General features: G+C 40.5%; 1 protein-coding gene across 1 annotated transcript in view; it reads right to left on the bottom strand.

Annotated features, from left to right (window-relative positions):
• Positions 1-916: 916 nt before the first annotated feature.
• Positions 917-27596, bottom strand: part of TRIP11 (thyroid hormone receptor interactor 11) — a 154676-nt gene continuing 127996 nt past the window's right edge. Inside the window, exons 16-20 of the mRNA XM_030213827.1 lie at positions 22668-22749; positions 11579-11693; positions 11324-11449; positions 6417-6561; positions 917-4603 (exon numbers count right to left, since the gene is read on the bottom strand). Coding sequence (XP_030069687.1) covers positions 4389-4603; positions 6417-6561; positions 11324-11449; positions 11579-11693; positions 22668-22749 — 683 coding nt within the window. The 3' untranslated portion in view covers positions 917-4388. The remainder of the gene's footprint in view (positions 4604-6416; positions 6562-11323; positions 11450-11578; positions 11694-22667; positions 22750-27596) is intronic.

Below are 27596 nucleotides of genomic sequence, written 5' to 3'. Positions count from 1 at the left end.
AGGTAAGAATTTCAGCATCCAAACCAGCCCCAGTACATGTGGGATATAGCAAAACAGCCCTGAAGTCAGGTGGGACATGAAAAATCCCTGCTATCAGACATTCTTCTATGAATATAGTAAACACTTTTGCCCACAGGGAAGAAGCATCATGCTCAGAGAAGGAATAGCTATGGGTAGCCCTACTTTAGTGGACCAGAGACTCTGGGTGGTATTTAGTTGATCAGGATAATTGGCAGAGAAACTTCCAAAGATGGCTACATCTGGTCATGTATATTATTCTTGTTAGTTTTTTTTTTTTTTTTTAATGAATCCTAGTGTATGCAGGAATATCAGGTTTTCCTAAAGTGTGTTAGAGGAACTAATGCAAACTTCACCTATGAGAGATGTCAAAAGGCAACTCTGCAGGTCATTCCCACTAGCTACATAAACTGGAAAAGCGGGAAGGTGAAGGAGGAACCTGAGGGGAAGAAGGACCTCCCAAAAGCACTTCCAGCTGGCCTCTAAATTTGATCACCAAAGTTCCTGGTCTTCATCAAAAGATGGTGAGGATGAAACTGCACAACCTATTAGAAAACTGACATGTTTTCCACTCTTCATGGGAGCTCATGATAAGCATGGCTGAAACACTGAGGTCCTGTTATGAATTAATCCTGACCAGGCGAAATGGAGGATCCAAGCAAGGAGCTCCTAGCAGGATCAAGACACTATAGTAGCGAACCTGTCCAGGAGCTGTTAGGCGTTGTGTAGGTAAGATTAAGACCTCTCTGCTCTGCATACTGTTACCTGCAGAAAGATCAACAACATGACTCCAGGGGTTCTCAACCCAGTCTTCAGGACACACCTAGCCAGTCGAGTTTTCACCATACCCATAATGAATATGCATGAGATAAATTTGCAAATAATGGAGGTAGGGCATGCAAATTTCTCTCATGCATATTCATTGTGGGCATCCTCAAAACCCGACTGGCTAGGTGTGTCCCAAGGACTGGGTCGAGAATCCTGATCTAGAGGATGCCAAACCCAAAACAGGTCTCTATCTGTAACCTCTGCCATTTAGCCACCTTAAACAATAGAGACTAAGAAAAAGGATTGGTTTAACAAAAACAGGAGATGCTTGATTACCACAACACAGCTCTAGAAGACTGGTTAGTTGCAGTGGGTGATGAGTAATAATAAGCAAGCTGTTAAATTCTCCCTGAGCATAACTGTATTTTGAAAAAGCCTGGCACCGCCATCATTTTGAATTCATGATGCCAGTGGATACAGTCCTTAATCAAACCTCTAATGGCTTCAAAAAAGTACTAGTCAGGAGGGATTTCTGATACAGTCATGCTGTATTACCAAATCGTTCTTAACAGTAAAGGCTTTTTCCTGCTGCATGCTTAATCTCAGCACTCGCTTCAGTCACAGAAATTTAGAGAAGGCTGAGGTTTGTGGGGGGTTAGGGAGCTTAGAAAATCTGAACTATACTCCAGCTTCAGGCAGAAAAGCCTTTTTATATACACTAGAAGTGTGGAGCCCAAACCTTAAAAGGTACTCCCAGCTCCACTGAAACTCAGTTTTAAAATTGGTTCAGGAGCTACTTCAACTAGGCCAGAAGCTGCTGTTAGCCTATTATCCATCTGCTGGAGACAGTGACATATTGAGCATTCTAAGGCGGAACGGTACCCCCTTAATGGGGCAAATCATGCAGAACTACTTTGTTTCTCTGTCTCCATCCCTGGTGGTAGGCTATAACCCACATGTTCTGGAGTGGTCTGGTATGGACGCTAAGGATGAGTTGTAGCACCATGCTGTCATTTCTTTCTCAAACATATGTTAACTTTCTGGCACGTCTGCCAAGACTCTACATTATCATTTGTAAAGTGCTGAAATACACACAATATTTCTTAAGGAGCTGTTGGTGTTTTGAACTAGTGGAATCTAGATCCCCTGGCCACTTGGCATTTTACCCACATAGGACACCAACCCCTCTGTACTGTCAACACTGCATTTTCAAAATCTGCATCATGAGAAGAGCTGGCCTGCAAATTTTGAAAATGAATGGCTGGGCTGATCTTACAAGGGGAAGAAATATTTGGTTGCTGCATGTTGAGGGTTGCTTACCCCTGGATAGAAGTAAACAGAGCAGCATTTATAGAGCAGTCAGATCCATCCAAGGGTCATGCCCTCACACAGACCAAATACACAATAGAGATAAGCAACCCCAAAGCCTTCTCATTTTTAAAAAATTATCTGTACATTTATTCACATTGTAAACCTACAAAATTGTTCAAGAAAAAGTACTTTTTAAATAGACATACATGTTGGCATTGTTTGAAAACAGTTATATGTACAGGGGAGAATATGTCTGTAGAATAATTTACAACTGGTTCAGGAAATTTTAAATCCGTGACTTGAATGAAAAGAAATTGTGTAGACAGGTGGGAAAGGAAGGGTCCACATATATCACATAAAAATGACTTTGCCCATGTCTCAAGGTAAGGAAACCCCTTGTAAAAAACAGGGCTCACCATTTCTCTACACCAATTTTGGAAGAAAAAAAGGAGAACCGAAATTGTGAACCACAACCAAAATACCTTAATTCTCCACTCCAATCACTGCAGAATCAAGTGTACATAAACATATCAAAAAATGAAAGGAAAAAGCTTCATTGAGTTCCAGTCTATAGAGCTAAACCTCTTCACCACTGGCATTAAAAAATCCTTCCATGTTCGATACAAACAATTTGAGTTTACTTTTAAATGTATTGAACAAAACATTTAACTGATGATGCAGTAGTGCCTTCTTCTAATACTCAAAATGTAAAAGCCCACGGCCAACGATGGCCAGCGTTTCGCTTTGCTGCTTCAGGGCTCGTGGACAAAATTTTTATCATAAACTCCGCATCGGCTCACTACATTTAAAAGTAAAACACAAATTGTTCCTGTATCGAAGATAGAAGGATTTTTATGCCAATGATGAAGAGATGTAGATAGATTAAGTCCATTTTTAAAAAATATATATTTATGTACACCTAATTCTATGGTGACTGGAATGGAGAATTAAGGTTTTTTTTGTTGTGGCTCACCATTTCTCTGATAACAAAAACAACCAATAGGGGATAAATAATTACAACTAGAGTACCATCAATTTCAACACATACAACTGTACTCCTAGTTCAATTTTAATGTAAATTTAGATTTATTACATGTAATCCCTGCTCACATTCCAACCCTGATTAACCTGAGACCCCTGCACTCACTCATTCATGTCATTCATTTCACCGTTGAATAAATACATAGCTTGTTGTCACGACGACTTTTTTTATCGCTAGTTAAGAATATCCAATCTTTTATATAGTCCAATGAAGCAACTGTATGTTGTCTTCGCTCCTAATATCTTGTCGCAAACTCTGGAGCAACCTTCATTCGGACTTAACCGTCAATGTCTTATCTTGCAAACAGTTCGTTTGTTAATTAAGCCATCAACTGGACTCAGAGCGGCTCAGCGCAGCATGAAGAGAGCTACCGGTACAGCTCACGGTTAAGTCCGAATGAAGGTTGCTCCAGAGTTAGCGACAAGATATTAGGAGCGAAGACAACATACAGTTGCTTCATTGGACTATATAAAAGATTGGATATTCTCAACTAGCGATAAAAAAAGTCATTGTGACAACAAGCTATGTACTTATTCAACGGTGAAATGAATGGCATGAATGAGTGAGTGCCGGGGTCTCAGGTTAATCAGGATTGGAATGTGAGCAGGGATTACATGTAATAAATCTAAATTTACATTAAAATTGAACTAGGAGTACAGTTGTATGTGTCACCATTTCTCTGCCAATCCATCTAGTGTACAGTTAATACAGAAGTTTGGAATATATGGAAAGACCATGTAGCAGTGCTGGGCACAAGCAGTGAAAGAGTTCCATAATTAATGCTTTAATGTGCTTCAAAATTGGCCCAAAAATAGGGCAAGTACTGAACCTCCACCAAGAGGGACATAAAATATCCTTTTATGTAACAAAATTATATACATTGTCTAAAATCACTTTAATTCTTGCCAAAAGAAATAAGACAGAAAAGTGCTTTTCTTACAAATACTGCTATATAGCGTTTGTAGTTCTTGTGTCACTAGTGTTTCTCATGTTTACCATTTTTTATTTCTGAACAAGGAAGCTAGAACCCTATCTGTGCATCTCTTCCAGTTACCAATAAATGTTGGAAACATTCATTCTGAAATCACCTACAATTAATTCAACCATTATATAATAATTAGAAAATAAATGCAAGTTGACTTGCAAATGAAGTGACTTCACAAAAGGCCCCTGTGTGTGAATTATATACAATTGAGTCCTCATGGTCCTTAAAGTGCAACATTACTCCTGAATGCTGATTTGACGTCACCTATTGCTTCAAGAGGTCTTTTAGTACAGCACCAGCACTTGCATCAGTCGATACTGGCAGCGGCGTAAATGTAGGCAAAGCGTTGGATATTGGTTTCATGAGTAGATGTCCAGAGCCACTAGTTCCAAGAGAAGATGGAGTGATAAGGGGCACAGCTGCAGACCGTGGAGCCAAAAATGGATTGGAGTCTGTTTTTCTAGTGATTCCCGCTCCTCCTGTGTATAAAAGATACAACACATGGGTTTCATAATTTCCAGTAACTGCCTTCTAATTGCTATAAAAGAGCAGATTACTTTGCTATGTTGGCCTTGAAAAAGATAAGGAGAATCAAAGATTATTGTGTTTTGGTTCTTAGGAGGCTAAAAGATACGCTGGTACATAATATGCAGAATATGGGGATTCTTAACTGTATTATTATTATTAATTACATTTGTACCCCGCGCTTTCCCACACATAGCAGGTTCAATGCGGCTTACATAGTAAATAGAATTACAAAGTCTTGAAGGAGAATGTTACAAGTTGTAGTAAACATAGTAGTAGTGGGGTTTTGAGGATATGTAAATTGAGCATGGAGAGGTAAACAAAGATGGGATGAGCAAAAGGAGAAGAGATTGGGAGGGGTAAGGAGTAGGAAGGATGGAGAGGACGAGATTGAGGAATGAGCATAAGGAGATTGTGAGACATGGTCAAAGGTATAATAATCGTCGGGGCAGGAATCATGTGGGTGGGCTTAAAAAGTTAAGTTAGGTCTTAACAGCCTGTAGAAGGCTGTTCAACCAACCACCAATCAAGAGTCTCTCTGGAAACGGGAACGCCAAGAAAATAAGTAGCATGGTGTTTGATGTAAACAGAAATTAAAGAAGTCACGACAACCTAGTTAAGCTATGGTCAGCAAGGCTGATTATTATATGTTATAAGCCTTCAAAAAACAAAAAAAAGAAGAAACAGTCCTCATACACATCCCTTCTCCCTTGTAGGCTAAAATGATTCTTTCAAGAAGAAAATTTGCACTGTCTGCCATGACAAAAACATGATGTTAAAAAAAAAAAAAAAAAAAGCACATCCTAACTGAAGTCTTATTGGAATGACTCTTTTCTTATTATTGCCCTCTGAAAAGCACTAAGTATCTGCAGATGAGAAAGCTACTAGCCATGATCAATGGAGCATTCTGGTTCCATCCCATTTCACTTCTTACCAGACTGATCACTATTTTATCCGAGACTGTTCAGTGAGTAGCGAACTTCCCTAAATTGACCTCTCTATAGCTTAGCCTCCTGAAAAGCAAACAAGCACCAAAAAAAAAGTAAACCCAACAGCTAACAATAAAAATAAACAATTTATTTAAAATATGTGTAATGCTTATTTTAATAAATTAGATATTTTTATTATTTGCTGTTGGCTTTACTTTTAAGTTTGTTTGCTGTCAGTAATTCCACTACCTAAGGTGACAGCTTATGAAATAACTTGTCAACAGGTTTGGTAAAACATCTCCAGTGAAACACACTGGAGGACAGGTTGTTAGAAAATCATAGGGCAGCTTGAACACACACTAGTCTGAACATTTCTTCATATCACTAGGTAGCCTTCCAATCAATTTTGCCTCCACAGTGTGCATTTGCTTAATGATTAAATGTGTACACTAGCCAGGATGGGATTAATACAAAACCACATATGTATTTTGACTGCTATATAATAGGGAAAAGCCTCACATACATCAGAATTAGCAACTGTCACATACATTCATCATGCGAGCAATTTGCCAGGTGTTTAGAAAAAATGGCAATATCTATTTTTGAGTGGAGGGTCTGGTCTGTTTGAAGATGGTGGAAGCTGTGTTGAGGTCCTGAGAAGGTGGAGAGCTTCTTAGGTAAATCTCTGGGAAAGAGGGTGTGGTTTTGGTTTGTCTGATAATTTTATATTGTCATTTATTAGACATGTAGTACCTTTATAAACTGCATTTGACAGTCTTGTTACCTGGGTTTACAGTATATAAGAAATAAATTACATAAAATTCCATCTTGTTTCTACCTGTAATGTTACTTGATGCTGTGCTTGTAGGTTTTCTGCTTCCTGTTGAGCTTATTGGGGTCAGGTCAAACACTGAAAGTTTAGGAGGAGGAATTGTTGGACGTGACTCAGTTTCCAAGAATTTCACAAACAGTTCAGAAAATGACTGTAAAACATTAAGACACAGCATTAAAGCTTCAGTTATACTATGAAAAAGAACAATTTAGAAGCGTCAGTTTAAAAAAAGCTCTTATGATATAGAACAAAAGGATAACATATGCTAAAAAGTCCTATTAAGGAAAACCTACATTTCTTTTTAACCTGGCAGTTTCCCCCTATTTTTCTGTTCTATCTCAATCAGAAACCAGGCTGAGATTTGGCACCATGAACCTTCATTTGCAGCTATCCAGGGTTTTTCCCCTGGTTTATATTCCTACCCAATCATAACCTGGTCATGGCAGGGACAGTCCTTGGTCAAGGGCATGCAACTTTCCTTATCATCTCTCCAGACCATTCCCAACGAGTGGGTATTTGCCCTTCTACCAGCAGACGGAAGACTGAGAACTACCAAGTGATGTCATAATACAAACACTTGTGCAGTCCCGAGTCCACCAGTATGGTGGGTGAGTACCTGTGCAGCCCTCATTAAGTCTGGCCTGGTTTGAGTGCGCCCTTTTGGCCCCATATGAAAAAAAAATAATAATTTGGTAAAAAGAGAAACAACAGGAGAAAGTTATTATTGTGAGACCTAACTGTGCCTGGTTTTCCTGCCCCAGGAGTACACATTGTTATTAAAGTCCCTCTCCCAACCTCCTCTGGGAGTTGTCCTGTGCATCAGGCCCCCTCCTCCCCTACTGGGAGGGGTTCCTCGAGTGCCTGTGGCGATCAGAAGGAGACAGCCACAAAAAAAGAGGAGAGACATACGTGCACTGTACTCTTACTGAAAAGGTGCTCAGGCAGAGCCTTCACAGTCAGGGTTTTTTCTCCTTGTGGCTTAGCTCTCATTTCAGAGGTAGAGATATCCTTTGTTAAGCAGTGGGAAGTTTTCTGCTGGTGCGCGTTGTCTGCACTTAGCGTCCTTTGCCACATTTGTACTGAGTCAGCGTAGCTGGATTCAGGGATGCAGGGGTCTGACAGTGTTCTGAAGTCAGCTTGGGCAGCTGCAGAATTCCACACAGACTCAGCAGAGTTGCCCCGGTAGGATTCAGAGGGGGATCATGCCAGCGGAAAGCATTGCATTTTTGAGTGCCTTAACTTCTACACAGCCCCTTTCAAATGAACCTCTGGTGCTGCACAGGCAGTTTTCTACTGAGGTTTCTTCTGCTTTTTCCCCTAGAGTTTGTATTACTGCTGCAACAGGCCTTCTATATGATGCAAGGTTTGCTGGTTCCCTCTTCTCAAGAGTCTGCGGGTGCCAGAGACAAGGAGGGGGCCCTCAGGGGGCAAGAGGCAGCACTTATCAGAAAAACGGGATCTGGATGATTTCATTTCAAGGATTCTTTGACACCTGATCCTCAGAAGCTTAGCCGAAATTGGGTGGCGGAGCAGGTGGGTGAAAGAGGGGTTTGGTGGTTGGGAGGCGAGGATAGCGGACGGCAGACTTATACGGTCTGTCCAGAGCCAGTGATGGGAGGCGGGACTGGTGGTTGGGAGGCGGGAAGTACTGCTGGGCAGACTTGTACGGTCTGTGCCCTGAATAAGGCAGGTACAAATCAAGGTAAGGTATACACACGAGTTTGTCTTGTTGGGCAGACTGGATGGACCGTGCAGGTCTTTTTCTGCCGTCATCTACTATGTTACTATGTTACCTCTGGATGAAGTTTTAGACAAGGAAGCTGATTGGGAGGATGACTAGAAGCTGAAAGCTCAGAGGTTCCTCCGGGTGAAGACATTAATGTAGCGAGCATTGAAGTTCTACAGATGCTTGCTTTGTTTGCTAAGGAACCTCCAGTAAACAGAAAAGAAAAGATTATCCACTTTTTAAAGAGATCAGGAAGCTTGTGAGAAAACTTTCCTGTATAACGAAGATATCAAAGAAATGGTGGAGGCTGAATGGCACTCTCCTGACACAGCTCCAATAATTGGCAGACTCATGAATGTGCTGGTCACAGTTGTCACCATGAAGACAGCAATTCCTGTTATGGGTGAGCGGTGCTAAAGATTCTCAGGATCGAAGAATGGAAGCCCTCCTGAAAAGATCCTTTGAGATCTCTGCTCTGGTATTACAAGCAGCCATCTATGGAGGTTATGTAACTCGAGCCTGTTTTCGGTTAGCAGAAAGACTTCTGGATTCCCCGGGGCAAACCACGGTACAAGTTTCTAAGAATGTGAAATTTGGAGTTAGGTACAGCCTTTTTGATGGACCCCATATATGATTTGGCTAGAGATTCAGCAAAGAATTTGGCCTTGGCAGAGAGGCATTTCCTGCGGCCAAGGAATTGGTCCTCGAAAAAGTAAGCTGTCCTTTAGGGATGTTATTTTGGTGAAGATTTGGAGAAGCTGGTGAAAGATTGCTCAGGGACTCACTCTACAACCAGAGGATGTTTTAGAGATGTGAGGAGATACCATCCCAGCAGGTCACATGGAGTTAAGTGAGATAGGTTTTGGAATAGAAACTCTTCCTTTCATGGGGGTTGCTACGGAGGCCAAGGGGCATCTGCAGCCTCTTGAGCCTCTCAGTCAAAGTATTCAGGCCCATCCTCTCATAATTCCCATAGAGAGAAAGCTGCAGCTATTTCATCGGAGATGGGACAAAATGACTTCAGTAGATTCTGGATGTTCTCAGGCTAGGCTATACTCTGGAATTCTCTTACCCTCTTCCCAATGCTTTTCTTTTGTCGCCCTGCAAGTCCCCTCCTCAAATCCTTAGCTGTACTTCAAATTTTAGACAGGCTTTAAGCTTTTGAAGCAATGGTTCCAGTTCCTTAAGTAGAGCGAGATTCTGGCAGGTATTTGATATACTTAATCGTGTCCAAGAAAGAGGGATCATATCAGCCGATTCTGGATTTGAAGGGGGTCAAACAGGGTTCTGAAGGTTTCACCTTTTCACATGGAACTGTTGAGGTCCATCATAGGGCAGTCCATCAGGGGCGTTCTTCATGTCTGTGGACTTGTCAGGGGTGTATTTGCACCATTTCTATTCGTCCAGATCACCATAGGTTCTTAGGTTTTTCAGTTCTCGGTGGTCACTACCAATTCAAAGTACCTCCCTTCGGTCTAGCCACAGCACCAGAACCTTCTCAAAGGTGATGGTGGTTGTGGTAGCACATCTCAGGAAGGAAGGAATCTTGGTCCACTCCAACTAAGACGATTGACTGATTAAAGTGAAGACTTAAGACAGGGGGCAGGCCATGGGTCAAGTGGTTCAGCTTCTGGTTCAGCTGAGGGGAGATATGATAGAGGTATATAAAATAATGAGTGGAATGGAATGGATAGACATGAACCGCTTGTTTACTCTTTCCAAAAATACTAGGACTACGGGGCATGCAATGAAGCTATAAAGTAGTAAATTTAAAATGAATCAGAGAAAATATTTCTTCACTCAACATGTAAATTAAACTCTGGAATTTGTTGCCAGAGAATGTGGTAAAAGCAGTTAGCTTAGCGGGGTTTAACAAAAGGTTTGGATGGCTTCTTAAAAGAAAAGTCCATAAGCCATTATTAAAATGGACTTGGGAAAACCCACTACTTATTTCTGGGATAAGAAGCATAAAATGTATTGTACTGTTTTGGGATCTTGCCAGGTACTTGTGACCTGGATTGGCCACTGTTGGAAACAGGATACTGGGCTTGATGGACCTTCTGTCTATCCCAGTATGGCAACACTTATGTACTTATGGATAGTGAATTTTGCCAAAAGATCTCTCAAGCCATTTCAGTCCCTAGAATATCTGGGAGTCCAGTTCGATATTCTCCATGGGAAGGGGTTCCTGGGAGGTGCTGCAAATCTTGTTTCAATTGCAGCCTCTATTAAAATGGTTCCATGGGCGAGAAACACTGTTATTGACTTGTCTGTTCAACTGGATGACCTGCATCACTGGTTGCCCCTCAGTTCTGCAGTGTGACAGAATTTGGATGCCAATCTTTCATGTTGGGAGGGGGGGGCCATTGTCTGGGCCACTGATTGGAGAAATAAGCCCAGTGTTCGATCAATTGGAAATGAGGGCCATCCAACTGGCTCTCCTAGCCTTTTGAGACCTCCTCAGTCACAAAGCAGTCAGACTCTTGTCGGACAACACGACAGCAGTGACATATGTGAACTGTCCAGGGGGGTACCAGACGTCTACCCCGGCTCAGGAAATGGCAATGTAAAATCTCTTGCGGCTCTCAGCAGCCCATATGGCAGAAGTTTTCAATGTATAAGCAGACTTCCTCAGCATAAGTACATAAGTAATGCCATACTGGGAAAAGACCAAGGGTCCATCGAGCCCAGCATCCTGTCCACGACAGCGGCCAATCCAGGCCAAGGGCACCTGGCAAGCTTCCCAAACGTACAAACATTCTATACATGTTATTCCTGGAATTTTGGATTTTTCCAAGTCTGTTTAGTAGCGGTTTATGGACTTGTCCTTTAGGAAACCGTCCAACCCCTTTTTAAACTCTGCTAAGCTAACCACCTTCACCACTTTCTCCGGCAACGAATTCCAGAGTTTAATTACACGTTGGGTGAAGAAACCTGGGGAAAATGTATTGCAGGAACGCTCCTTCCTTTCAGCACTACTCAGCAGAACACACAAGACGTTCTGTACTGCCCGGACAACTGACTGATACCACTCTGCCAAGCTGCCTGGAATATCTGTGTGCACAGAATCTTTGGATAGCTGATATATTGAAAAAATTATAAGGTATTTTCTCCGCATCAAAAACGTAACCCGATGTGCAGCTTCAACTTCTCATAGGTTTACTGTAGAAGTAAAATTGGTCCTTACACTATTGAACATTGAGGGATTGTTTGGTCTGTGGGGTGTACTAGGGACACTCTTTGAACCAGATCCAACTCCACCAAACCAACCAGTCACCCATCCAGTGACACCACGGTGCTCTTCAAACAAGATCTGGAAAAGGAATTAAAAAAAAGAAGATAAATGATAAATACATTATAACAATGGGAAAATGTCTTGATGTGATTTCATCACAGAATCTGGAGTATGTAGGAACATCACTTCCTCTCATCACAGGGTTACCTGATCCATTTCTTCCTTCTGGATTCCCAAAATACTTCCCATTAAGCGCAGCACTTCGACACGTTTATTCTTTGGCGTATGGAAGTGCCCAACAAAAAGGTTCCTCATCAGAACCCTGGAAAGTAAGTAAAAAAATATACAGACTAAAATAATCTACTGTAAATTCTCCTGTACAGTAAAACTTGAATCCTCATATCTCATCTTCAGACTACATTATCCTTTGCTCATTTCACACTGACCTGACAAACTGAGTCTAACTCTCACAACCTGGTTACAGATGTATTAGGCTAAGTCTCACCTTCAACATGGTCTGCTGTCATTTCTTTTTGCATTCCTACAATAAAGCTGCATATATATATATATATATATATATATATATATATACACACACACATAATGGGGTCATTTTATAAAGCATTCTCTGTAAAACAAACAAACACGTTTTAAATACAGAAAATAGCCATTATCTACCATTTAGAAAAATGTTGAAAACTCACCTCTTTAAACAAGCTTACCCAAACGTCCTGAATTAACCTTATAAGCGCGCCCTCATGACCCTGTTTTGATTGTTGTTATATTTTAAACCATGTCTCCCAATATCCTTCATACTTACCCCCTTGTCTTTTCCTCCACCATCTTCTTCCTTACACCATACCCCTCCCTCTCCCTTTGCCTTATCCTATCCTTGTAGCACCTTTCCATGGTCATATTACATATTATTAAGTCCTTTATTCTACGGTTACTATAGTTTGTAATATTCTCCTTGCTAGACTTGTAATTTGCTTATTATGTAAGTGCGGGGTACAAATGTAATAAATAAATAAATAATATTTCACGTGGGTAAACACTCATATAAAAAGTAGAACCAGACAGAGCCTACTTTTATGTAATCTATGTGTACGTACTTCCAGTGGCATTGTTGCAAAGTTTACAGATATTTTAGAAAATAAGCAAGTACACACACATTTGGAGCAGATATTAATTCCTGTGAGGATTTGTATGTTCCTGTGGGTCATTGTACAACTATATTTTATAAGGGCATTTCACATAGGCATCTTGTTACCTCAATGGGGGTAATTTTATTTCTTTCCTGCATGTACAGCACGTTTTACAAATGGGAAATTTTTGTTATAAGACTGCATGGTGGTATATGCATAGGCATTCCCAGGAGAAGAATTTGGGCAGAACTGGAAAAGAGTTGTGACTTATGCGTGTACGTAAAACGTATGTGTATAAGCACAGAGTACAAGCATCAAATTTTACCTGTCTTGGAACCAGTGTAACTGGGTGGGAACATTTATATTCTACTGGAGATTATTCTAGGGTTCTATTTTTTTTTAAAGGCACTTAAAAGCGTATGATGCCTTTATAGAACATGAAATTCATCAAAATCCAAAAATTATGTGGAACACAGAGCCCAAAACCACACAGTCGCATATACGTGTAAATATCAACTAAATCTGTTAAGTAACACATTTTGTTAAATACATATATGTACCAATTTTAGGACCATCAGATAGAAGCAGGAAACATTCTATTTAGTAAACTAACAGTCTCATACACTCCAAACTTCTTTATCAATCCTTTTTATTCATAAAAACGTTTAAAAACCTAATTACTTTCAAAATACAAAACGTTACAAAAACATTTATCTAAAACCAAGATGAGAGCTTTAGCAATCATTTGTGGCCAAGGAAACAGCCTTCAGAGCCAAATGTACTGTATCGTTAACTTTATCATGAACCAAACTCTGCATTTGACTTTATTGCAAACTAAGGGGGTCTTTTACTAAGGTGTGCTAGCGTTTTATTTTTATCTCGTGCTAGAAATCAGCTGGCGCTAAACACTGAGATGCCCATTATATTCCTATGGGTGACTCAGCATTTCGCGCCAGTTAAAAATACTAGCACACCTTAGTAAAGACCCCCTTAGTTTGTAATAAATCCTCCAAACAATATTGTGCTTCAAGCAACTGATCCAATAAAGGAACTCAGTTCCAAAATGCCAAATGAAGTTATTCTATCTTCGCCAAGGTGGCCATACACAACACATTAATTCAAGAAATAAGATTTTTGGACTTTTTTTTTAATGAATAAAAAGAACTGATGAGAAGTCAGGGATTATTAGTGTATTTACTGAACAGAATGGTTCCTGCTCTTATCTGATGGTCCTAAAAATTGATATCTATATTTCTATTTCTATACACACACTCAATAAGGTAACAAGGTGTTTCTTTCCAGTTACAGTACGTCACACTGAATGAGTTTCTCATCTTTAAATAAAATGTAATGCTTGACAGAGAGAGTTCTACTAAACATAGTTATCCAACATCTATATTACCCATATGAAAAAGTAACTATTCCTTAAACTTAATACCTGGTCTATCCTAAACCAGGGAGCTAAACAAATCATTATGTTGATTCAAAGTCTGTTCCACCTTCCCAAAAAAAGCTCCTGCTTTCTCCTCCTGCTGAATTACAGCTAACTCCAGTTTGTTTCCAATAACGGCAAGTTCAGTTGAATTTTTAAATCACTGAGGCCTCCAGCCAAACCAGAGCAGACCAAATATCATCAAGAGTGACCACTGGAGGTTTAGCCATAAGACCCTAAGAACTAGCATCCATTAATGAGGTGCTAGAATGGTGGGCTTGGATCCCAAACCCTCCAGATGGCAAAGTCAGCTCCGGTTTCTGGCTCCCTTCAACTGGCATTAACTCCCCACACTTACCAACATCTCCAGATACTGATAGTCCCAAGGGAGCCCCTGAAACCAAACAGACCTCTGCACCACTGGAATCCCCTCCAAGCAACACATCGCTGACCTGCACATCGGCAGCTGACTCAGACTTCGTCTGGAAATTGGTAGTAGGGGCGGGGCTCCTCGCATCTGGGATCAGCAAGCAACTCCAGCATCGGCTGATGGAGCCAAGGTCTTCTGCAACCGTGGCTCATTAGCTGGGGATGTCTCAAATCACAGAGGGGGAAGGGGAAATGGGACTTGATATACCGCCTTTCTGAGGTTTTTGCAACTACATTCAAAGCGGTTTACATATATTCAAGTACTTATTTTTGTACCAGGGGCAATGGAGGGTTAAGTGACTTGCCCAGAGTCACAAGGAGCTGCAGTGGGAACTGAACTCAGTTCCCCAGGATCAAAGTCCACTGCACTAACCACTAGGCTACTCCTCCACAGAGGAACTGCAAAAGTTGTTATCAAAGGCTGCTGTACTACTGAGGACTTAGGAGGCACTGGAGGGCAGCTCCTAACCTTGCCTCTTCGCTTCGGGGCCGTTGCTAAACATAATAAAACTTTCAAAAATTTAAGTAAAAGACAAATAATCACAGCGCAGGCTATGTGCTGCCTACATAGTGTTCCAGGTGGCAGCCATCTTGGATCTCACTGTGTTTTTGCAAATGTAAGACTAGCATTGATGTTACTCTTGGATAGTATTGGTTTGTGCCTTGCTACTCTCCCATGAATCCCACTTTTACCTACTCTTTCTTACTGTGGAATCATGAACACTGAATTTAGCAGAGGCTAGAAAGGCCTGCAGTTCACTGGTTGTTCTTCTGGGATGTTTTGTGATTTTCCGGATGAGTTGTTGCTGTGCCCTTGGAGTAATTTTGTTAAGCTGGCCACTCTTGGGAAGATTCATTACTGTTCTGCCTTCTGCATTTGGAGATAATGGCTCTCACAGTGGTTCGGTTGAGTCCCAAAGATTCAGAAATGGCCTTTATAACTCTTTCCCAACTGATCCTTTCTTCTCATCTCTTCTGGAATTTCCTTTGATTGTGGCATAGCGTTCTTTTAGAAACTGTGTGTTGATTACTACATTCTCACGATAAGGTTCAATATATGGTAAGGTTTAGATTCAACAGGGCTGATTGCAGTCAAGTCTGGATGTGTTCAATTAGCTGAATCTAGTTATCAATTAGTTGATTGAGTAACTAACTAAGGAGGTAGTTACTTTTTCATACCTGTGATATGGGTGTTGGATAACTGTTTCTTACATAGACCGAAGAGTAGTGTGGGCTGGCTCTTCCAAAGGACACAAGGGAGATGCGATAATTCTTATGAATGATCTTTTATTGAAAATACACCAAAAGACTCAACACACCGGCTGTGTTTCGGAGCATGGGCACCTGCCTCAAGAGTGAAAGTATGGTGTACGCTAATATATACTGTACAATCCAATCTTGCACGCAGAGGAATGGACGATATTGGAAAACAACACTATGGTTGACCTTGACTTCCCTGAGTGTCCCTTTTGCTCTTTCATGATCTAACAGTCCCACGGATTCCCTCACAGGCTTTCTCTTCTGATGTATCTGAAAGTTGTTACTGTGAGTTTTAGCCTCTGCGGCAAATTTCTCTTCATATTCTCTTTTAGTCTTCTTTATCAACGCTTTGCATCTAACTTGCCAATCCTTATGTTGCTTCTTATTTTCTCCATTCTTTTGGCTTTAATAGCCTCTGTCACTTCACCGTTTAACTATGCTGGCTGTAGTTTTCTCTTCTTTCCACCTTTGTGGAATGCATTTGGTCTGTGCTTCCAAGCTGCTATTTTTGAACAACGTCCATACCTCATTTAGTGTCCTAACCTTTAGAGACGATAATTTTAGCTTCTTTTTAACCATTTTCCTCATTTTATTATAGTCGCCCTTTCGAAAATTAAACACAGCTACAGTAGATTTCCTTTGTGATTTCATTCCAGATAGAAGCTCAAATTTGATCATGTTATGATCACTGTTTCCCAGGGGACCCAACACCATTACCACTCGTACTAGGTCTGCAAGCCACCAAGGAATAGATCTAAAATTGCTCTCCCTCTTATCGGTTCCTGGACCAGTTGCTCTAAGAAGCAGTCGTTTATTACATCTAGGAAGTTTATCTCCCTGGTGCTCCCTGATGTAACATTTATCCAGTTAATACTGGGGTAATTGAAATCACTCATTATTATACTGTTACCCAATTTGCCAGCTTTCCTAATTTCTGTAAACATTTCTTCATCTGTTAATTCTGCCCTAGCAGACAGTAGTACAGCCATGCAAGAATACTTCTTCCCTTTACATATGGAATTTCTATACAGAATGATTCCATGCTGCCATCTGTTTCATGTGGAGTATTTATTTTGACTCAATTCCTTCTTTAACATATAGCGCAACCCCCCCCTCCAATTTGATCCTCTCTATCATTGTGATACAATTTCTACCCTGTTAGTGTCCCACTGATTGTCCTCTTTCCACGAAGTCACTGAGACGCCTATTATATCTACCTCATCATTTAGTGCTATATACTCTAACTCTCCCATCTTATTTTTTAGACTTCTAGCATTTGAATACAGGCACTTCAAATTGTGTTTCTTCCTTGCACCTACAAGCTGCTTAGAAGTTAATAGGGATACTGTGCATCCTTTACTCTGTTCTCTCCTTAAACACATATGGCTTTCTTTCAGCATTGTTGAACTTTCTCTACTTGGATTCCCTGAATGTCCTGTTTCAATACCATCCTTCAAGAATACTCCACACAGAATCATGCGTTCCTGGGCAACTGTCAGCTTCCCCCCCCCCCCCCATTCTAGTTTTAAAACTGTTCTTTTTAAAAGTTAGTGCCAGAAGCCTGGCTCCATCCCAGTTAAGGTGGAGTCCATCCTTTTGGAACAGTCTCCCTCGTTCCCAGAATGTTGCCCAGTTCCTAACAAATCTAAATCCCTCATCCTTGCACCATCGTCTCAACCACGCATTGAGACTTCGGAGCTCTGCCTGTGTCTTCGGTCCTGTGTGTGGAACGTGGAACATTTCTGAAAATGGTACCCTGGAGGATCTGGACTTCAGCTTTCTTCCTAAGAGCCTAAATTTGGCTTCCAGAACCTCCCTCCCACATTTTCTAAGAGAACCAGCTCCTCCCCAGTACTACCTAAGATCCTAGCACAGGGGCTGCCAGACTAGAGGTGGAACTTCTCTACAGTGTCCCTGTAGGTCTGCTTCTATGTACCTTTCGGTCTCCCTCAGCTCTTCCGCTACTCTAGCCTCAAGAGAACGAACCCATTCTCTGAGAGCCAGGAGCTCTTTGCATTGAGTGCACACATATAAACCTCTCACCAACTGGGAGATAATCACACATGTGACACTCAATGCAAAAGATTGGGCAGCACCCCTCTTGCTGTTGAACTGCTGTCTCCATCTTAGTATTATTGAGTTTTTCAATAATTTAAAACTTGATAAGGTACTAAGGATATTAGTCCAATATAAAAAAGCCATTATCTTATATGGTATATTGTATGATTTATTGAGTGTGACTATCAGCTCTGATCTACACTGATGCTATGGTAAACTCTAGAACAGTCCCTTAACTGCTAGCTGTAATACCGACTTTAAATTTTAAACAAAGAAAACCCTAAATTCCTTAAACTGCCTTTGCTAGAGAGTAACTTAAAAATAAAGACACTGAGATAGCCTATTTAACTGTAAAATCTACCTTTCCCAAGTTTAAAAGCAATTCCCAGCAAATAACTTATCAGTGAAGATTTGTCCTGCTCTGGAAGTCATTACTTCTGGAGGAAAGCATTTATAAACAGCCTGAACATCTGAAAGTGGACAAAGTTATGGGGTTGGGTGGGATACATCCCAGGATACTGAGGGAGCTCAGAGAAGTCCTGGCAGAACCTCTTAAGGATTTATTTAATAGATCTTTACAGATGGGAGAGTTCCACAAGACTGGAGATGAGCTGATGCGGTCTCTCTTCACAAAAGCGGGGACAGGGAAGACGTAGAAAACTACAGGCTGGTAAGCCTAATGTCGGTGGTAGGAAAAATAATAGAATTGCTACTGAAGGAAAAGGTAGTTAACTTTCTAAAAGCCAACAGGTTTGCAGGATCCAAGGCAACATGGCATTACCAAAGGAAAATCCTGCCAAACAAATCTGATTGATTTCTTTCATTACGTGACCAAAGAACTGGATCTACTTGGATTTCAGCAAAGCCTTTGGTATGGTTCCTCACAGAAGACTCATGAATAAGCTAAGAGGGCTGAACTTAGGACCCAAAGTGGTGAACTGGATTGGAAACTGGTAGACCGACAGGTGACAGAGGGTGGTGGTAAATGGAATCCGTTCGGAGGAAAGGAAGGAAAGTGGAATGCCTCAACAGTTGGCACTGGGGCCAGTTCTGTTTAATATATTTGTGAGAGACATTGCTGAAGGATTAGAGGGAAAGTTTGCCTTTTTGTGGATGACATGAATATAGGCAATACAGTGGATGCCCTAGAGAAAGTAGAAACCATGAGAAGAGATCTCAAAAAATTAGAAGAACGATCAAAGGTCTGGCAGTTAAAATGTAATCCAAGATTATCTGTATATCAAAGTACCTCGACACAAACTGTATTAATTCAAAGTAATATCAAATTTAATAAACAATATACTCAACCTCACCCACTCACTCATCATTCATTCCTAACACACTTTTTACTGTGGTGCGATTAATGCAGAGTTACATCAAACAATTTTGAGATCCTAAATCTTGCATTGAACTAGATCCTCCAAACAATGGCAAAGTCACTGTGGCTAAAATTGTTGCAGCCACAGTTATGTGATCTCAATCAACCCGCTGACAGACTCTGGAGCTACATAACACCCTAGTTTATAATCCAATTTTGTCAAGCAAAATAAAGTATTTAACATCCAGCGGCAGTCAGTTCTTCAATGTAACACTCATTTCAGTCAACTTTGATGTCTTCCACATTATCACTGGACACACAGGGAAGGAAGTAATTAAATCCTCTTCTGCTTCTCCAAGAAGTGCAGAATGATGCACTCAGGGTGGAGAAATCCAAAGGAGATGTATCAGATAGGAGGAGAGAGATTGATAAGTACAGCTCAGGAGAGGGACCTTGGGAAGATGGTGTATGAAGATCTCAAAGTGACAAATCAATGTGACAAGGCAGTGGCCACAGCCAGAAGGATGCTAGGCTGCACAGAGAGGGGTATAACCAGAAGAAGAAAGGAGGTGTTGATGCCTCTGTATAAGTTGTTGGTAAGCCCCCACTTGGAATACTGTGTTTAGTTTTGGAGGCTGTATCTTGCTAAGGATGTATAAAGACTTGAAGCGATTCAGAGAAAAGCAACAAAAATGGTATGGGGTTTGTGTCACAAGATGTATGAGGAAAAACTTGAGGAACTGAATATGTATACCCTGGAGGAAAGGAGAGACAGGGGTGATATGATACAGACATTCAAATATTTGAAAGGTATTAATCTACAACAAACTTTTTCCAGAGAAAGGAAGGTGGTAGAACTATAGGACATAAATGGAGGTTGCAGGGGAGGCAGACTCAAGAATAATGTCAGGAAGTACTTTTTCATGGCGAGGATGGTAGATACCTGGAATGCCAGGTGGTAGAGATGAAAACAATAACAGAATTCAAAAATTCACGGGATAAACACAAAGGAATCCTGTACAGAAGGCATGGATCCAAACAAGCTTAGCGGTGATTAGATGGCAACACCAATAACTGGGAAGCAAAGTCAGTGCTGGACAGACTTTATGGTCTGTGCCCTGATCATAGCTGGACAGACTCAGCTTCAGTAGCTGGAGAACAAGGCCAGTGCCAGGCAGACTTCTACAGACTGTGCCCTGATCATGGCTAGACAAATTTGGATGGGCTGGAGTGGGGCTTCGATGACAAGCTCAGAAGTTGGAGAACAAGGACAGTGCCGGGCACAGTTCTGCAGTCTGTGCCTTGAAAATGTCAAGGACAAATAAAGATCAAGTATATATATTTAGTAACACAGCATACCTTATTCTATGAGTTTATCTTGTTGGGCAGACTGGATGGACCATACAGGTCCAACATGTACTTAAAAATGCACATCAATCAAATTCATTCATAAACTTATTATTTAGAATCCACTATATAAATACAATATCAATATTTATTTATTTATAACATTTGAATCCCACATTTTCCCACCTATTTGCAGGCTCAATGTGGCTTATATCATCAATATAATTATCTCGATTCGCACGGCTGTTCACCGGAGAGTACCCCACTTTTATAACTCCTCGAAAATCTCAACGGTCCAAAATTGCTGGGTCCTTTATAACCAGCACACGGTATGTCATAACATTATATCCCAGGACTGCACCAATTGGTTGACATCTACCGCTGCATGATTCAAAATAATGCATTAGGTATTTATGTGGATTATATTACATAAGACAAACCCATTGAACAGACTATATATAGATGAACATATCAGCAATATTAGAATTAACAAACAAGAAGCAGCAGCAGCAGCCATACAAAGTTAATTATACTGATATTATACTTATATAGTAGATTCTAAATAATTGTTATGTTTGTACTTTATGTTTATAAATGAATTTGACTGATGTGCATTTTTTTTTTAACTATAGGGGTTAACTCATTCCTCCTGAAGAAGCGGTTGCAAAACCTAGATCTGAGTTGAGGAAGGATTTGTGCATGGGGTTATGATATTAACACAGTATATTTCACAAGGGTGTAACATGGGAAGCTTGAAAGGCTGCCCATCTATTTTGAACCAATTGCAGCAACAAGGTTCTGGAGATTCATTTGTTCAAGATAAATATTGTTTGTGATTCATCACAGATTTTTACTACAAGTTATGAGCCAGTATGTTGCCTTGTTTGAAAGAACTTTGATGTGCAATGATGGTTCTTTACATTTAGCCCCGAGTTGTGGTGGCTGTAAATGTTTTCACGGAGCACATCTTCTCGTAATTGTAATATTTAATTTGGAATAGTAAAATATTATTATTACCATTAATAATAGCACTAAGTAGCTACATCTCCTTATTAAACTTGGAAGGCAGACAAAGAAATCATAATTCAGTCAAAAAACCTCAAGTGGTGACAAAACATACAACATTCCAAGTACATTATTTTACGATAAAGACTCCTCACCTCCCCATAATAAACCTCCACTCTTCCAGATCTGCACATACTCCAGATGCTGCATACTCACAACCAGAACCTCAAAAGCTACCTTTAATAAATATACTTGAAAGATTATTGCAGGTAAATAAAGTAAGCAGCAAAGGATGACCTAGAGAGTTGTTATGCAACATATTTTAATACAACCCCATCTTTACTTTATGCTACATATTTTGATTCTACAACTCTACATGAAAAACATTATATACAATCAATGTGTAGTATAGTGTGTGGTGACATATCTGGCTTAGGACAAAATTCTTAAAATGTGCTTTGTAAGAATCGAACTTCCATTATCATATTAAAAAAAAATAGAAAAAAATATTTGAGCCCTATTTTTTTTTTTTGTTACATTTGTACCCCGCGCTTTCCCACTCATGGCAGGCTCAATGTGGCTTACATTGGGCAATGGAGGGTTAAGTAACTTGCCCAGAGTCACAAGGAGCTGCCTGTGCCTGAAGCGGGAATCGAACCCAGTTCCCCAGGACCAAAGTCCACCACTCTAACCACTAGGCCACTCCTCCACCATCTGCCTTTTACCCCATTGGCAAAGAACGGAGAGAAAACAAGTCATGAATGGGCCCATGTTCCGAGCAATGCCACCATGTCTTCCCTGATTCCCTTCGGTACCAGTGAAGGCACAGATAAAATTTCATGGCAAGAGCTTGTTTTCCCTGAGTGCTCCAGTTATTGATCCCTTTGAAAGCAAAGCACACAAGTTCTCACAAAACTCTCACATAATTGATAAAATGCTCCCCGATTTGAAATACTACTAAGAAATTGCCCTTCCACCACACCAAATACAAGATGTGTTCCTCGGACCCATCCAGAATGAATTCCAATGCGAACATGAAGGGAAGTCTATAGGTTTTAAAGGACTACAGTAATTGAGAGAGAGGAGAGGGGAAGCAGCTAGGGTTTAAGCAAGACCAGAAAATATGGACAAGGCTGAGAAAACTGTCACCAAATTTGACTCCATTGAATAAAGAGGCAGAAAAGGTGATGAGGGCTAAGACAGCAGAGGCCGGGGCGAGAAGGCAAGCAAGGCAGAAATAAGTTTTGGACTTTTAAAATCTGTTTCTAAAACTGTCCTGTAACACTGACATCCCCCACTTACTTGTCCACTTTTCCTTCTGTGCTGTTCAACAGGTCCACTAGCTTGTTCTGCGCATCCTCCAGCATCTCCTGCTTCATCTGACCTACAATTTAAATACATGTCGCATGTGAAAAGTGCCAATACAGAGCAACATGTTCCATACAGAACTTTCAAAGAATTATTTTCATGACTTTCACTGTACTGGAAATTATATCACAGTTACTAATTTTGACACTGCAAACTACATTTTTTCAAGTGGAATCTGCATAAAATGAATTACACAAACACTGTAAACAAATAAAAAATACATATAAAGCAACTTAACTTTGTTGTCCACTACAAGTAACATTAAAAACATTCATTACGGCCTACACTGTGCACAAAGCCAGGTTTTGGACTTTTTCAGGAAGCTCAGATAATTAACCTCTGTTATATCTCGTGCCAAAAAATGGGGCCCCATGCTTGTAAAAGTCATTTTTCTAACATGAGCTAGCGTCAGTTCTGTCACAGACAGAGTTAAACAAGCACCCTGACTTGATCAAATTGAAAGGCAGATACCAGGCTAGTTTATCCGTTAAGTATTCTGGACCTTTGCTCTAATGACTCTTTTGAATATAAGGCCAAAAAAACCCCACAAACTCAGTTTGTGCTGAATTTTGATCTACACAAAATCTCCTTTTTGGATGTATCTATTGAAAACACAGGAACTGGTTTTACTACAACTGTCCACCATAAAAGCACAGACAGAAATACTTTTTTATTGTATCAAAGTAGCCATCCTGTAGCTTTAAAGAACAGTTTACCATTTTCCTAATTTCTTAGACATCGTTGTATTTGTTCGAGAGATGCTGATTTTAAGACTCAATCTAAACAACTGTCAACTAAACTTTTAAAGCGTGGATATCCAAAGCACGTGGTACGAAGAGCTTATCAGCATGCTAAATTTAATCACCGTGAACCACTGCTTACATCAAGAGACTCCAGCAAACAGGCTGATAATAATATACTCACATATGTCATGCAATACAATTCTAGCTCACCTAAGGTTTCCAAGATCATTAGAAAACATTGGGAGTTAATACAAATGATTCCTGCCTTGAGAGACTCACAGATACGGGTTTGCTTACAGTAGGAATAGAAATCTTAAAGAACACTTAAGTCCAGCTACTTTAGGTGACCCAGAACCCACTCATCAAATGACTGAACCAGGGCATTATAAATGTGGCAATTGCAAATTCTGTTTAATTGATGGAAGACACAACAGAGTTTATTAATCCCACAGACCATAGGAAATATATCCTTAGAACCCATTCTACATGCGTTTCTGATCATGTGGTATATTGCCTTAAATGCCCGTGTAACAAAATATACGTCAGCCAGATGTCTAGAAAATTGACCACCTGTTTAACTGAACATAGAAGTGCATTACATGTTGACAAAATTGGGTCACCACTAGTGGGACATTGTAAACAATGTGGCCACAGTTCTGATAATTTTAAATGCACTATTTTACAATCAATCCACCGATCTAGCAGGGGTGGAGATTACCGTAGAACACTTCTGCAGCAGGAACAGAAGTGGATTTTTCAACTCAAATCACTTGAACCACAAGGACTTAATATGCGTATTGAATGGAGTCATTTCTTTTAGGACGTCCTTAACCAGGTCTTCAAGCCTCTGACATCACTAACCGTATAAATGGGGATCCATTTTGAATTTAAATTTCTGGCTAGGAAGGCACGTATAAGTCAGCAAGAGTCTGTTTCAAGTACTGTGGTATATTGCCGTTATGATTGATAGCGCTACTGTGCTATTTTATGAGATGTCTCTTTACCTGTATTCTCCATTTGCAGAAATAACCCCGCCACTTAGACCCTGAAGCAGTGGCACGAAACGCTGGCCATCGTCGGCTAGTGGTGAGGGGGAGAAGAAACCTGCTCCAGTACTAGAGGTTACAACGTGCCGGTAGCGTTACATGATTGAAAGTTAAGTTTTCTTTCAGTTTGCATTAACTATATTGCGTGTAGCCAGTGTTGTTTAAAATCTAGATAACTTGATTGCAAGGAGAGCGATAGAGACAACTAGTTACCAGTCTTTATATCAAAGGTTTTTTTTGGCCAGTGATGAACAGAGGACAAAATTGAAGTCTGTTTAAGCTCTATTAGATTATGTTGATCTAGGAGCTCTGTGAGGCCATTTTTCCTTTGACTATAACATTTATATAGAGTGCATTTTCAGCATGTGGAAGTACACGTGTATTTGTACATTTAGTATGCTGTACAGTGGAATATATTGTTGTGATATGCTGCTCGATATTCAAATGAAAATGGCCGCTATCCGGCACTGAATATTGACGTTTACTACTACTACTACTTATCATTTCTATAGCTCTACTAGACGTTTGCAGCGCTATACACTTGAACATGAAAGAGACAGTCGCTGCTCAAGAGAGCTTACAATCTAAAGGTAACAAGCTATGTCGTCAGTATAGGTATCATGAATGGGGAAGGTGGTTAGGCGCCAAAAGCAAGGGAGAAGAGATGGGCTTTGAGTAAGGACTTGAAAATGGGCAGGGAGGGCGCATGGCGTATGGGCTCGGGAAGTCTGTTCCAGGCATAAGGTGATGCGAGGCAGAAGGGGCGGAGTCTGGAGTTAGCGGTGGTGGAGAAGGGTACAGATAGGAGTGATTTGTCCTGAGAGCGGAGGTTACGGGTGGGAACATACGGGGAGAGGAGGGTAGAGAGGTAATGGGGGGCTGCAGATTGAGTGCACTTGAAGGTCAATAGGAGAAGCTTGAACTGTACACGGTAGCGGATCGGGAGCCAGTGAAGCGACTTAAGGAGAGGGATGATATGAGAGTATCAGTTCACGCGGTAGATAAGTGACTTAAAGACAGTCAGTTATATTGTGTGTTATAACCGGCTATCTGCCGATTTTTAAAGTGAGAGTGGTCAAATTTAGGTGGAATAACTTTGGCTGCTGTCACTTTAAGTGGCCAGTGCTGAATATCAGCATGGCTGGTTAAAATCAGACTGGCCAAAGTTAAACCAGATATTCAATGCTGGTCACCGTAAAAGAACCGGCATTGAATATCTGGGTTTAGCGCTGACCATGGAAGACAGCCTGGCTATCGCCCGCGGTCTGAATATCGGGGCCATGGTTTCTAAACCTAAGAGACTGACTTGTCATTCCTTTTTTACTTTCTACTGTACTTTATTTTAATTCTGGATTTTTGGCCTTTTAGATATCCTGAAGCTGGCCATTAGGCTGAAGCACGGCCCATGTCAGGTCCTATGTTGTTTTATTTAAAAACTAGTTCCTCTATTGCTTTAATAAAGGATTGTTTTAATCATTTGATTACATGCCACATTGTTTTTATTTTTACTGCTTAACCTTTTTCGCGTTTTTCTCCATTGTCCTGCCTTCCCTGGATTGTTCTGTGGCGTTTTGGACTTCCTTTCCTTTGTTGTTGCTGTTATATTTGGAAACGGGGGAAGGGAAGTGCAAGCCCATCACCAAAACAGTAATACTTCACTATAAACACTATGTTCAGTCTTACATACTCCAAAGAATGAACAGTGTTTATAGTGAAGTATTTTTGTTTTGATATTTGGAAACCATTCATGGACTATTTGGCATTAAGCCGATATTTATTTATTTTTGGTACATTTATACCCCACATTTTCCCACTAGAGCGAGCAAAATGTGGCTTACAATGTTACAAAGATTACAATGTAAGGAGGGTAAGGACACAAAAGTCTGAAGGACGGGAAAGAACATGAGGGCAATACATGTTGGCTAAATGGGTATTGGTAATATGAGGAAGGTGAAGACTGAGCGTTAATTGGGGGGGATATGCTTTCTCAAATAAAAATGTTTTTAAGGATTTCTTGAATAGCTGGTGGTCATCAACACTTTTAGATGCCTTGGTAGGACGTTCCAAGACTTTAGGCTGACGTAGGAGAAAGAAGATGAAAAGAGCAGATAAGGTCCAATACAAGGAAGATTAACAGAAGGATAAAAATTAGAACTTGGCAACCACTACAGTTATAAATATTCAATGTGAGGCCTTCAGAGGAGGGTGAGGGAAAGGAGGAAGAAATATTATTTTGAAAAAAAAAAAAAAAAAAAAAAAAGCAGACACATGCAGTATGTTGAAAACAAGAAATGAGGACAAAGTTTCAGCACCTCAAGATTTATTTTGTACTGAGCTAAATTTAATTTGTACTGAACTAACAGATTTGCTGATTCAGCATCAAACTGATGCCTAAGTTGTTAATAAATAAAACTAAACTGAAAAAAAAAAACTTATGCAATCAAGACTTTCTGGTTTCTTATTCTTAATGATTTTGGTTTTTTTTTAATATTTCCATTGTGTACTTACTCTTTCATGTTAAAATGCAGAGCATGCTCAATACAAGTATTGACAGGGACAAGATGGGGTCGGGTGAGGACACATGAAAGTGAGCTCCTGCTAACCTCCGGGCTGCCCTATTATTCAGATACTCCTTCAACCCACGATATGGGAAACAGGAGGAGGAAGTCAAATCACTGCCCTTCAGTGTCTGGCCAGACCACCGGATTGAAGCAAGCAATCTTAGAGGTTTTCAAGTCTTCTTGTTCCAAATGTGGATCCTGCTTCAGCATCTGTCAGGTTCCGATACAGAGTGCAACATAGATGGGGTTTCTCTAAGCCCCGATCAGACAGCAGCTCTCCCATGGCCCGGAGCATTTTCCTCGGAGTGGTGCACAACACCACATGAAGAATCCTGCTGAGCTGAACGACAGAGTTCCAATGACTGCGTCCTCACCACTGTCTAACAAAACTTATACATCTGTAGAGAAGATTCTTGCATTTGATAAGTCAACAGGTGAGAATTTATCTATTTTGGCTCTGGTTCTAAAGGGGACAGTTAAACTTGCCGTTAAAACACTTGAAGCAATTTGGTA

The sequence above is a fragment of the Microcaecilia unicolor genome, chromosome 9 (assembly GCF_901765095.1).
Source record: "Microcaecilia unicolor chromosome 9, aMicUni1.1, whole genome shotgun sequence".
NCBI lineage: Eukaryota > Metazoa > Chordata > Amphibia > Gymnophiona > Siphonopidae > Microcaecilia > Microcaecilia unicolor.
This window is presented reverse-complemented; position numbering and strand designations above follow the sequence as displayed.